The following is a 13810-nucleotide window of genomic DNA, read 5'->3' on the forward strand; positions in this document are numbered from 1 at the left end:
CTCAGGGTGTGATGGCCTGTCTCTCACGAGGAGACCCTCTGAAATGGAGTTAGACACCTGGGCTCTCCACACATTCCCTGGAAGCATCTGGAAATGAGGCCAAGTGAGGATTCTGGTGGCAGCATCTTTATTCATAATAGTTTAATGTCTGTGCCCTTGCTGAAGAGAGGTAGGGCCCGTAGATCACAGGCTAGATTTCAGACCCTGTTCCCTGCAGTATGTGTGTAGCACTTATATTGCACAAAAGTGGTCATCGGGAATTGGAACCAGAATCCTCATTTCCCTGCTCCCAAGGAATGGCACTGATAGTTTCTTGCCACTTGTATGACTGGGCTTCTTACCCATGTATTCCCATCAACACAGTGCTCCCTCGCCTATGGGGAAGGCCTTTAACCTGTCACTGTGTACATGATGCTTGATGCTTGAGACACTCCTCTAGTGTTTCAAAGACCACGTTTATCCCCCCAGGGTTAAATAATGCCAAGATCAACATTACCCAAGTGGGTGGAAGATGGGATGAAAACACTCTGAATTGCCAGTACCCATGTGTCGCTACTGGTTGTCCATACTGCTGGTTGAAGAGAGAGGTGCCTTACGGCCATTACTCCAGGGTGTAGCCCATGTATCCAAGTGAGGGTGGGTGCTTCAGACTTCAGAGAGACACTAAAACTGAGACAACTGAAATCTGCCCCAATTTATAGAGTCATACCCTGAAACAATGAAAAGAGACCCTTTTTCCTCAAAAATCATACCTAGTCATTGACCTTACATCTGTAAAATACATCATATTCAAACTCATAAAGTTGGGGTCTTTGCTATTCCCGACAAATATCCTCATTTATTTTGTTCTAGGATGCTGTTAGCAATGGCTCAAAAGCAAAACAGTGAGGTAATTTTGAACTGAAAGGTAAGCATTATTATATAAATGTCCAAGCTTCGATACCAAACTGTTTTTATGTTCCTTGATAATTCAAGTTTCAGTTCCCCCGTGAGTAAAACACTTGCTTGTCTCCATAACAGAGGTGCTCTATAGTCATGTTACTAGAATTTGTGAAGTTTGTTGAATTACGGTGGAGCTGAGATTAACAAATACTTTAAAAGATCAAGATAATAAAATTAGTCAGAAGCTATGCTGTGCATCAGATATGTTTTCTGAAGGAGAAATGTGATTAGAGCAGCTTAATAAGAGTTTATTAGGACAGAAAAGAAGGAATTATAAAAATAGTAGTAGTAATAAAGTATACAAAACAAGTGAAGCACAATGCAATTGCTCACCATCTACTGGCCAATTCCCATACCATTCCCAAGCAGCACCTCCCCTCTGCTTCCCAGTCAGCACCCCATATTAATTGCTCAGCACGATGCCGTATGGTATGGGGATACCCCTTTGGCCAGTCTGGGTCAGCTGTCCTGGGTCTGTCCCCTCCCAGCCTCCTCGTTGGCAGGGCAGTGTGAGAAGCTGCAAAAATCCTTGGCTTAGCATAAGCACTGCTCTGCAACAATGAAAACAGTATGTTATCAACATTATTCTCATCCTATTTCCCAAACAGAGCACCATACCAGCTACTAGGAGGAAAATTAGCTCTATCCCAGCCAAAACCAGGACAATGACTTATTTCATAGTTTAGTGATAGCAAGAAAAAGTTTTAATGAAACTTCAGGATCTTCTCAAGTAAAAGATGTGATTTTCTTTAAGGTAATTTATATACAAACTCGGTTGTTGTGACTTTGGACAATGACACAGTGTGGTGTGACCAATAGCAATCTAAGAATGCACAGAACTGACTTTCATAACAATGGATAAAAGATAAATATATATATATATTCAAATAATAGTATAGCAGAGATGCTCCTTAATTACTATTACAGTAAATGCAATCACAATATTATGAATCTCTCCTCTCTGGGAGAAAACTGTTACATAAGCATGGATGTTCATTACTATGCTAGCCTAAGAAGCTGGATTAATCCCTGAAAGGCATCTGCTGCTCTCCTGACCCTGCTTCTCTTACCGCAGACAGATATAGCTTTCATCTCTGTGGTAGTCCACACTGTAAACAGCCTTCTCTGGTCTCCTCACCCCATGTTTTCTGGAAGTGGAAGACCTATGGCCTTCCATTATTTTCTAACCTTTTCAGGCATCCACAGCTGGGAGAAGGGGAGGAGATGCTTGCTACTAACATATTTGTTTCACAGGGCTGCCAGCTGACCATCCTCACTTCTGGCCAGTGTTCACGAAAATCAATCTGTTAATTTAACAGCAAGATGCCAGATAGTTTATTGTCATTTTTCTGACTTGCTTAACAGCAGGCTAGGTTTGATGGACAGTGATTTGAAGTGCAGTGTTTTTTGTTGTGTGATTTTTTGTTGTTGTTTTTATGTTCAGATTTTTATTTATAAAATGCAAGATATGTGACAGGGAATTCCTTAAAAGATAACAACCATTTCTTAAGGTGAATATGCGTTCCTCATAGAAATTCTATTTTTATTAGCTCAAAAAATTATTAAAAGCTTGAATATTTTAATGGTTGATAAGTCAAAGAGCTCTGGCTGCAATCCACTTACAACAAGCAACACTGAAAGAATAATAAGTTTGATTATCTCCCTGTTTCAGTAACTTTTTAAAATTAAATACTAGAGTGGATTTTGCATATTTATTTAGCAAGAAAATAGCTGACTGCTTTACAGTTTATATTAAGCAGAAAAATATTACTTTTCCTTCAAGAGTGCAAAGGTATTTGTACTTTTACCAAAGATATTAGCGTTTTACCATAATTGTGGGTATTTATAACAATTTTCATAGAAACAGAAAGTCCATCGTTAACTTTCATGGGACTCTGGTGACCCTTTGAACAGGAATATGCCTCTAAAAGTGGCATATGAAAGTGGCATATAAAGGTATGGACTCTGTTCTATTTATCATTTGACTATAACTCCACCCCTTAGATGATATAGTTTTGTCGTGTATTATACTTGTATACTGCTTTTAAATGCTGCTGCTGCTCTGTAATTTCATTGAGAAATCTGCACTGAATTTCTCAGACTGTAGGTTATTTAGTAAGGCATCTTGTAGCATCCTAAAAATACTTGATTTGAGTCCATCCAATTGTATTTCAGATGCCTGCATGTTAATATTTAAATGAGTTCTTTTGTTGCTTATAACATATATTAGTGCTCGTAGAAATCAGGAATGAACCATGGAATTTTCGAACACTGCCATGGGTGCGGCTAATAAATAAATAAAAGCAAGCAATGCTTGGTCATGCTTTCTCCTGTCTGTCAGGCAGAAATAGAGTAGATGGCTACAGTTTTCCAAGATTGTCATAAAGGGAGTGATAGATTCACCTGGAGGAAAAAAAAAAATTACTTTAGGATACTTTAGGAGTAACTTTTTAACATTTATATGTTAATATTCTTGGCAACTTGGGATAGGAATTCAGAATAAAAGTTCTATGTCAGGCTGCTGTAGTATTATTATCCACTTGTACTTGCTGCAAGCCAAAGGAAAGTTGGAGTATTTTAAAATATGTCTTATCTTGTTCAAAGGCATCTTCTTTTCCCAGCCAATTGTTCAGGGAGCAGACCTCTGTAACAGCACCCTTCTGCTAAAGGTTTCTATTAGTAGGGGTAATGGGTGAGGAGATATCCTAAGATTCAGAAAAAACAGGCAGAAGGTTGTGGAGAGATGTAAGGGAGATGAGGAGGATGTGTCAGAGTAGAGAGCAGTGGTACAGGTCTCCTACGTGCCCATCTTGTCCCACTGAAGCAACCTGTGTGGCCCCAAATGTCTCCGGAGCTCACTGGTGAGCCTCTGGTCATGTGGTGCTGGGATGAGATGAGAAATTTGGAGATGGCCTAATGCTGATGTTGAAGATACTCTACCTGCAAGCTTGCTTCCCCCAGAGCTTCCCTTTGGAAGGCTGGTGTCCCATCTCCTACCTTCCCCCAGTGGTGGTGTTATTCTGGCCTAGGTGTATCGATCTTCTGGTGGCATGGGCATGAACTACACTTTTTATCCTTCCTTTATCTTGGTAGCAGACTCCTCCATCACAGGTTCTGTAATCTTCTTGTCAGGAACTGCTCAGCACAACCCCACCACCACCCCAGGTCACCTACTCTCAGGTCCCCCCACAGTGCTCATTCCTCTCCTTCTTCTCCTAGTTCCCCCATCTTTGCGTGCTTACTTTCCCTTGCTGTTCCTTGAGTCCATATTCCTTCTCTTTCCTTTCCAAAGCCCTGCACTGAGAGCTGAGCTGTTCTGATGGCTTGGGGGATACTTAGGCTCTGTGTAGCAAAACCCAAGGCTGGGTTTAGGCTCTGCCACTACAGAGACTTCTCCTGATCACAGCTGGTTAAAGCAAGCAGCAGGGACTTTCTTGGCCCTTAAAAATGGGTACCTGGCCAGTATTGTGTACTGATTTAAAACTTAATTGCTTGGGTTGGTTTAATGCATGTAAAGTAGATTTTTGTAGTAGTTGTCTTACTTTTCAACTTCAAAACCAGTAAGGAAACTTTCTTATTACTGTCTGTGTTTGCAGTGCATGGAACAATTGATATGGCAGAGACTTTAAAAGCTCTGCCAAAAATCTTGATGGATAGAAGTTGACAGTAGACAACTGTGATGGTAATGAGAAAGGGGAAGATCCTGAAGAAGAGGCTAGAGAGAATAAATTCAGATAATACTTAGCAGAAATTTAGATTACATATCTCTGAAGCAGATTTCTGGAAAATCATTTTCAGTTCCAGATACATGCACTGCAATTTTTTTCTTTAATCCCCCTAACTCTCATAATGAGACTAGATAATCTTCCATTTATTGCAGTGTAAGGCATAGTTGAAATACACAATTCAGTTTATCTCTGCAAAGTATGAACGTGTATTTAAAATAATTTCAAAGCTGCTAGTGTAACCAAGAGAAACCAATTTTATTTATATCACTCTGCCTATTTCAGTGATAAACAGATGCTTTAAAGCACAACTTTTCCATGCAGCATCCTACCAACTTAAATGGCAAGAACCTTGCAGCCTGACTCTGTAGCTAGGGCCACATCATGTTCTCCTCCAAGCTCCATGTGCTCCATTATTTAGTAGAAAGATTCCTTTCCATAAGTTTGTCTTCAGTTATTACATTAGACAATTAGTGTACAGTAGCTTACATGGAGAGATACCTTACATGAACTGTAGGCATCCCTCTTTCCAGTAACACAGAGCAGTTGAAAACCTATGTATGCCTAAGGTAACATTATGGAACTATGGGGAATACATTGTTTCTTATAGTGGTGGAAGTCTCTTTGAGTAGGAAAGCAGTATTGTGAATAGCATGGTATGTTTTTTTATAAAATTGTGATGTTAAGACTTAAAGCTTGTACTTACAGAGACTTGGTTTTGATACTGTTGAAAAATAATGGAGACTTCAGGAGGATGTGGGTATGAAGCTTAAGTTGACTGTGTTCATATTTCATTTTATTCAAAGTATAACGGACGTACTCAAAATACATGGGACTGAAAATAAGAATATGAGCATGTTGGGAAATCTTCTGTGGAAGCTGGAAAATATTCAATAAAGATAACCATTGTCAACATCCTCTGACTTTGTTTACAATAATATTGCTGTAGAAGTACATCCTTGATATAATCAAGTTTGCTTTGGTAGAAAGGACAGGTAGGTTTACAGTAGATGAGGAAGAGTGGTGAAGTTGAAACCATGTCTGTGTACAGGATTGTTGATGCAAGCATTGTTGTTGGCTAACGTGGCATGGTTATATGGAGAGTATCAGCTATTAAAATCAGTGATGTTAAGCAAAGTGAGTTTTGATGTAACAGTGAAAAAGGTAAAAAGTAAGTAGCATCAACCTATGTGTGAGTACCTTGTTAAAAAATAGGTAACAAATATACACTTGTTTCATATAATGCCATGCTACTAATAGGGAACATCTGCATTTTGTTTGTTCATATTGCTTATTTGATTATTTTCAAATACAGGGACATGACATAGACTAACCTTTTGACAATGACGTCACAATTTCATGCTTCTGGAAGTTCTTTCAAAAACTTCCACATCTCAATTTGATAATTTTCTTTTTAATGCTTTTCTTGTATAAATTGTGAAAGAAGGAAAATATTTGCAACTGTGATCCTTTAAACAACAGGAAAACACGCTTGTTAATTAGGGGGACAGAGAAAGGTAGAAAAGCTGTCAAGTTTACTGAAATAATAATTTTCTAAGTATGCAGGCCAACATTTTCAAGGGATATGTGATTGTTTCTTGCCAGTGTAGGTGCCAAACTTGAAAATGCAGGGATACAATATATTAAATAATTTCAAGATGCCAAAAATCAATCTTTATTTAGACATAAACCTTTTTCATTAGTTGTACTGTTTTAATATTTTAAGTACTTTTGTTCAAAAACACAAACTGAATGATTCAGAAAGTTTTAGTTTCTGCTTGGAAATAAAGACTTACTTTCCACGTTAGTCAAGTTGGTAATTTTAGAATATTTCAAAATGCTATAATTCAATTAGGAAATTTTACTTTGGGCTAATACTCAAGTAGAGGAGAGACTATTTCTGTCATTAATTTGCTGTCTTTTGGTTTTTGAAATCATCATGGAAGAAATACTATTTTAAAAAGGCCTTGTGATTCTGGTTTTATTTTTATAGTGGTGTGAAGTGTAGAAGATTGTCTTGAGCATCTTTGTGCTTGCATAAGCTGCTAGGAATAGAAGTAGTGTGAGTACATGTGGTTAGTGGATTTTATATAGTAACCATGGAGTATAAAGTGCTCAGTTTTGAATTGAACAATAGAGGTAGGAGCCAGGGCTTTTTAACCTTCTAGTCTCTAAGGTCTATGTAACAGAGCTTATTTTAAACCACTTTGAAGTTTTACTGTGTATTTACAGTGGAGTAACAATAGTTTATTAATTCTAAAACCTGAAGTGACACATATCCATCTTAATGCATTATAGTAATTATTTTAGTTGACATGATTTTTATGCAGTAATTTATTTTTGCCATTTCTAGAGTTAATCTCCTTTAAAATATATATACACTCCTATTGTGTTATTTTACTAATCATGTTTAAAAAGGGAACATTACATATTGAATATTGTACCTCAATTTTATTGTAATGATTTTACTGGTTACCAGGTGGGGTGGCAGTTGAAAAATTTGGTGAATGCACTACGAGAGGATCCGAGTGGTGTTATCTTAACTTTGAAAAAGCGACCTCAGAGCATGCTTACCTCAGCACCAGCTTTACTGAAAAATATGAGATGGAAGCCCCTTGCTCTGCAGGTAATGAAGCTTAATCATAAGTCATACACCATCATTTTACCTATAAATTATCTCAGTGATGCTTTATTGTGCTTCATCTCAGCAGCATATGGATTTACTCTTGTATGCTTTGAAAAATTGTTTCTGAAATGATTTCTCTGTAGTTTGTTCTCATAGGATCAACTGAAATTAAACCTGTTACTAGAACTTCTCAAAGTTAGGAAGTAATCAGCACAATGTTTTGCAAAGCAAAAATAGTAGCCCCAAAGAACTTTTCTAACCATGGGAAAGCCATCATACCTAAGAAAGTTATAAATTTTAGTTTGACTTCTTATTAAGCTCTCCATGCAGTATAAGCTCAAAGAAAGAGAGGAGGAAAAGATCTGTAGTTCTCAGTTTGATCATGGCACTATAGGAAAATTTATACTGTGATTTTAATCCACAAAGCATGTGACAATCAATATTTGCTCATGTAAATAAAGTTGTATCTATGTTGACGTTTTACTTGAGATTGAACCATTGCACATAAGAAGGTGTAGGACAGGATGTCCAGCTGGATCTTTAATTTTAGGATGCCTGTAATGGTTTGAATGGTTTCATTAAAGCTTTCATATTTCACTCCAGGACAAAATGTCAGTGTGATGGATTACTCTGGGAAATAAAAGTTATCTCCAGACTGATGAAAGCGTGTAACCAACAGATGGAACTGAAAAATACTTTTATTTTTTTATTCAGTTCAGATAGAATAATGTTTAGAATTCTATTTTCTTTGCATAATGAGTGCATTCTTCAGTACATTTTTATTACCACAATAAAAAGTCTAATTTAAAATTAACTACATTTGAGAGAGAAAATACTTGCATAGTTTGTGCAAAAGGAAAATGAGATGTAGAAATGCTACTGCTAATGGCTGTGGTCTTGTCCGTTTAAAATATTAACAGGTTCATAAAAAGTATTAACAACTTGAAGAATCTCTCTCAACTATATATATTTTTATATATAAAAATATGTTATAATGGTTAAATGCCTCATTGTCTTTCAATCTGAGTAAGTTCCTAAATGACTGAGGTATCTTGGTCTTTCAGATACAAATTACTGACAATAGATGCAACATAAACTTTCAACCAAAAATATCGTATTAGTGTCTGAACATAAAATTTCAAATCTGTGTGCATGATAAGAGTGCATAAATGTCCATACTTGAAGGCTGTGAAAATATAAGTACAAATTAAAAATGCATATATATGCTTCATTGTTTTAAATGGGGACAAATGCTTTCACTCTAAATCCTTTTTGTGTGAGTTTTTTATTCCTTTGGTGAGTTGGGTTCATTCCCCTAAATATTCCTTTTTGTTTCACTTTATCATTTGTCACTAGAATAATTCAACTGGAGAATGCACAAGAGAAGTTTCTGAGACAGGCCGTTGATGTAGATTATAGCAAATAGGTGATAAATTTAAGAGGGTGGGAAAGAGTGGGAAGAAATGGGATAGAAACCCATTTCCACTGTCTAAAATGAAGTCCAGTAAGAAAGTGAGGATATCTGTGGTCCTGTTACAGAGAATGCAGTCATGAGAAGAAAATGTGAGGATGTTTGAAACTCCATGCTCAGTTCCAGAAACAAAAATCCAGTTGTCTTTTAGCATGTTCTATTTCACTCTGATTTACATATCAGCATCCTTAGTTCAATACAGATACTAAGGAGTGCAATTCATATGACTTTATATATCTGCTGTGTGTATATCTACATTCGGGTTTGTCATTTTTACCTTTGACCAATGGTCATACAGAACATTTATGATTTCATACATCTTGACCTATTTTAGACTGATTGACCTTAGGTAGAGGTGAAATGAACCATATGTATGCCTCTTTCTCTCCATTTGGTGATAAAGCAAGTGTGGACATCTAGCTTGAATATAAATTATGTCTGTAAAATGAGATTGATCTGACAATATTTAGAGGTTTTCTGTAATCTTACAGGTTTGGGTGGAATGGTAACACTTTTGTTTATTTTTTTCCTGATAGCATAGAAAATACGTTTCTATGATAGACTAATGTGAGTACAAATAGAGACATTGTTAAACATGAGAGATATAATTCCAGTATCATGATGATATTGTTCTGATTTTTATCAATCATAACATCCAGAAAAGGCCAGAACCTCATTCAACACTTGGGTGCAGTGCACATATGTGCATCTGTTATAATTTGTGATGTCACAAATTGTGAGAAGCAACAGTTTTCCTAAATAGACTGAGTGACAAAAAACCTTCAAGATGACATAAAGACGAACTTCCGAGGCTGCATAATGTGGAGATTTCTGTTGTTAATTTACGCAGATCAGTGGTGAACAGATGTTAAAGTCCACTGGTGTTAAAGTTGAAATGCAGACTAAATGTGAAAATGGTGCTGTACATTTGATAAATAAAAAGCAGCAAAAGCAGAGTGTAATTTTATAGCTATCAAAATATGAGATAATGTTTATTTTTTAGTTGTTCCATTTCTTTCTATATTCCAGTATTTATCCATTATAAAAGACAGAATGTGCTTTTTTTTTCTTCACATTTTCTGGGGAAAAAAAATAATAAAAACACTTCTGAAAATCTTTTTGTTCCAAATTCACATAAAAGTGCTTTTCTGTAATAGGATCATGGGAGTTAGTGAGAGAGAATGGGGTAAAGTGATAGTAAATAAGAAAAAACATAAAGGAAAAGCAGTACTTCCATCACCTTTGGAAGTAAGGGAAATTACAATACAATGTTTTTCTGTATCAGGATATCATGAAATAACTAAGAATGTTATAACTGTGCTGTCATCCCAGAGCTAAGTTAATTGAAACATATGTATTATTCAACAGACACAAGCTATGAAGATATTATGACTCAGTAATAATTCTGTTAAACTACAAGATATGAGCAAAAGCCTCAAAAGACTTTGGAATAAGATATAGGGATGATGTTCTAATAAAATGTGAATCAGGATCTGCAAACTGGCTGATGTTTTTTTCTTTGGTTCTGCAAATGGTGTGAACTAAGGAAAAACATGGTGTCACAAATTGCAATGAATGAGGTGGGAAAGTGGAAGTTTACCCTAATGTAAGGAGGCTGGCAAATGGATGATATCAATGAGGATTTTTAATAGCTGTTGTAGGAAATTCAGAGGGTAAATATTTCAGTTATTAAAATAAGAGAGTAATTTACATTGAGATTTACGTTGGGATGTTTTAACTGAAAAAAAAAAAAAGATTTTAGTTCAAAGTGAGTAGTGTTGAGGCACTGATAAAATGCATTCTGCTTGTTTTGTTGATAATTCTATTTAAAAACAAAAGTTTGGCATTTGCAGCTACATGAAAAACTAGGCTTCATGGAAAAACAGTAAGTATACCTGTAGGTTGGGATAATGCTAGATAAGTCTTCCGGTTCAGGCAGTAGGCAGGTGCTATCAATCAATTCAGTGTGTGACTTTTACATGGTATCCTGGTCATTGAACTATGCCTCCCATGCATCCTGTGTAGCAGTCCCGAAACTGATATCCAATGGCTTGATGTAGAAGAAAATAAAACTAACTATGGCTATACTTTATATATATATTTGTGCACCATTACATAATGACTTTGTATTTACAATTAATTGCATTAATTCCAGGTATAAGGTCAATCTGTACTGAAAGAAAAACATCTATTTTCCCCCCTCTTGTGTCCCAATTAAAAGTGCTTTGGATTTTTTTGTTTGTTTGTTTTGTTTTGTTTTCAGTCACTTGATGCTTGTCTGTTTTAATATCCATCAGTATCCAACTTCTTGCAGATAATCAAAGTCCTCCCTTAACACATTCTGGAATTATATCAATTTGGAATTTGTGAAGTCAAAGGATTTTCAGCCTGAGTTTTTTGTTATTGCTTTTATAAAATTTGAATTAAGCAGCTATGGCCTTGGGGGTTTTTTTGCTTGCCTTTGCAGTTGAAGGTATTCATTAATATGGTATTGTGTCACAAATATTAAGATTTCATGCCTGCAAGAGGAATCTTACTATATTTGCCTTTCAGTTACTTCCTCTGATACTCTGATCCATTGTGTGAAAGCTTAGAATGATATTTCAGATTGCAATGTTGTAACTGAACATGTTGAACAAAACAAATATGATTAATCTCTTTTTTCCTCTATTGACATAGAAGTGATTTAATTATCTTAGAACTCTCCTAATTTTTGTCTGTCCTCAAAGCAATCAACTGGTGGTTCAAAACCTAATAGAAATAAACATAATCTACTCTATTTTGTCTGTTTCTCCTTGCCATTTTATATTACTTTTGGGAGTTTTCAAACAAAAGCTCCCTAAAGTGCAGTTTGAACCAGGGTGGAAATTTTGCTAAAGAAGATTCTTGGAGCATAGGAAACCTTAAGTAAGTCACTATCATCATGTTAGCAAGAAACTAGCTGAAAAGTCCTCCTTTGTTTCTGGAAAATGCTTTGTTAATTAGTCAAAAAGAAACTGACTACAGTGTGAAGACTCTTCATCCAGTGCATTTAACGTACAGAAAAGGAATGGTAGAGCAACATGTTGCCAGGCTTCAGCTAATTTAGAAAGCCATTCTGGTATCAGTGAAAAGGCTGTTACTAATAGTGTGATTTGGGGCAAGTCCACCTGCTAGCCACATCTTGTCTTGACTTGGAAAAAGCCTTCTGACCCCTCTACATACTTGACATTCTTCACCAAGCTTATTTAAATGTAATCTTTTGTATATTTAAAATAGTTCACTGTACTGTTTTTTATGTGATTAAATTTTACTGTTAAAATCACCAAGACCTCAGTATCTGTAGTTTTTTTTTGTTTGTTTGTTTGTGTTTTTTTTAATAGACTTTATTTTAGATTAGATATTCATCATATCTCCACTATGCTACATTCAACTTTTCAGACAAAACAGCAACAATAACAGCAGAGTTTTACAGAAAATACTATTATTTATATTGTTATTTTTCTTTACTTGACTATATTGCCTCCTTCATTCTTCTAGAGACAATGTTATATTCTGTTTTCATAATTTATGATTAGAATTAATGACCTTACACTTTTTAATCATTGCATTTGAATAAAATACTTGGTTCTTCAGTTGATTATTTGTCTTTTAACTACATGGGAACTGGGCATTTTTTGCAGCATTGTTAAAATGAATTCTGACTGGGTTTTCCTACAGTGTCTGAAATAGTTATAGTACGTCATAACTTCATGTCATGGTTCATCTTATAAAAGGTTTATTTTATTGAAAACATTTTGTTCAATAAATTGTGATAATCTTGGTTCGATATGAAAATATATTAACAGTAAAATATGTTTAGTAAACAGTTAAAAATGTTTATTTATGCAAATACTGTGTAAAGATATTACCAGTTAAAAATCATGTATTGTTTTTTTCTTATATTTTTAAAAATCGTATGCCTTTGTCTGGAGTAATGTTTCTCAAACTATATATTGCAACTGCCAAGGGATCTATCTAAAGGTTCACAGAGCTTTTAAAAACATTAAGCAAAACTTCAGATGGTACATAATTATTAATTATATTAATTGCTTGGGGCGGGGAGGGAAGCCGATTTACTGGGAGCACAATCTCAGTTTCCAGGATTGGCAATGAGTACTTATAGGAACTTCTGATTTCCCTGTCCTGGAGAACCTAAGGCTGCTGTGAGTAAAGCCAATTGTCTCTTGTCTGGTCAACTGACAATTTAGAAAAGGGTCCCTAAACACTAATGATTCTGAAGGAGGATGGTGCACCCAGGTCATTTGAGAAACAGTACTTCCAAATGTATTGAAACATGAATTTTTTGACTGACATTGTGTGTTAACATTGATGCAGAGCTTTATGTGAGATATTTTTGAGGCTATTCCAGTTTTAATATATAACTTCTAAACTTTCTTTGTCAGACTATTCCCATGGGATAAGTATTTAAATCTCTGGACCTGAAAACTTTTTATTTCAGTTTCAGCATTCCCAATTGCCTATGACAGCCTACTAAAAGGGACTGCAGCAGAAGAAAGTTCTAGTCCTTGGAAGAGAATTAACTTGGTGATAACACTGATCTCCAAGGCATCTAGATCAGGAATACCTGAATTGGAGTTCCATGTAATTTTCTGTTCAATGTACCCGCATGGTATAATATGGTCCACCGAATGGCCTGTAGTATGAACGTGATCAGATTTACTTGCAGAAGCACAGATTGACTTGAACTGAATGGTTGAGAAGCCTCTAAATTGCAATTCAAAATGCCTTGAGGGTGCACCTTGCCTGCAGGTCATATTCTGAAGGCTCTCTTTCCAACAAGGAGAGCCTGAAGACTTTGATTCCTTACAAAATGAAAGTCGAACTCCTGTAGCACAAGGTGGTAGTTACTGCAGTGCTCTCTCCATGCCTCACTAACAGGAGAGCTCATTTGAATGCTTTAACCATGTTGCAGTTCTTTTAAAAGAACTCGCTGATTCATCAGATGAAGTGGTGATAACTATCAAAAATAGCAGTGATATATTTATACCACAAAATTTATAAATA

The 13810-nt window shown here is 35.8% G+C and overlaps 1 protein-coding gene across 11 annotated transcripts in view; it reads left to right on the forward strand.

The window, feature by feature from the left end:
• Positions 1-13810, forward strand: part of CNKSR2 (connector enhancer of kinase suppressor of Ras 2) — a 218705-nt gene that overhangs the window by 113255 nt on the left and 91640 nt on the right. For 7 of the 11 annotated variants that reach the window (XM_027449077.3, XM_027449076.3, XM_038167963.2 and 4 more), the window contains one exon: positions 7147-7293. The exons of the other annotated variants lie outside the window; for them this stretch is intronic. In XM_027449077.3, coding sequence (XP_027304878.1) covers positions 7147-7293 — 147 coding nt within the window. The remainder of the gene's footprint in view (positions 1-7146; positions 7294-13810) is intronic. 11 annotated transcript variants of the gene reach the window in all.

Source organism: Anas platyrhynchos, chromosome 1 (assembly GCF_047663525.1).
Source record: "Anas platyrhynchos isolate ZD024472 breed Pekin duck chromosome 1, IASCAAS_PekinDuck_T2T, whole genome shotgun sequence".
NCBI classification, from domain to species: Eukaryota; Metazoa; Chordata; class Aves; order Anseriformes; family Anatidae; genus Anas; species Anas platyrhynchos.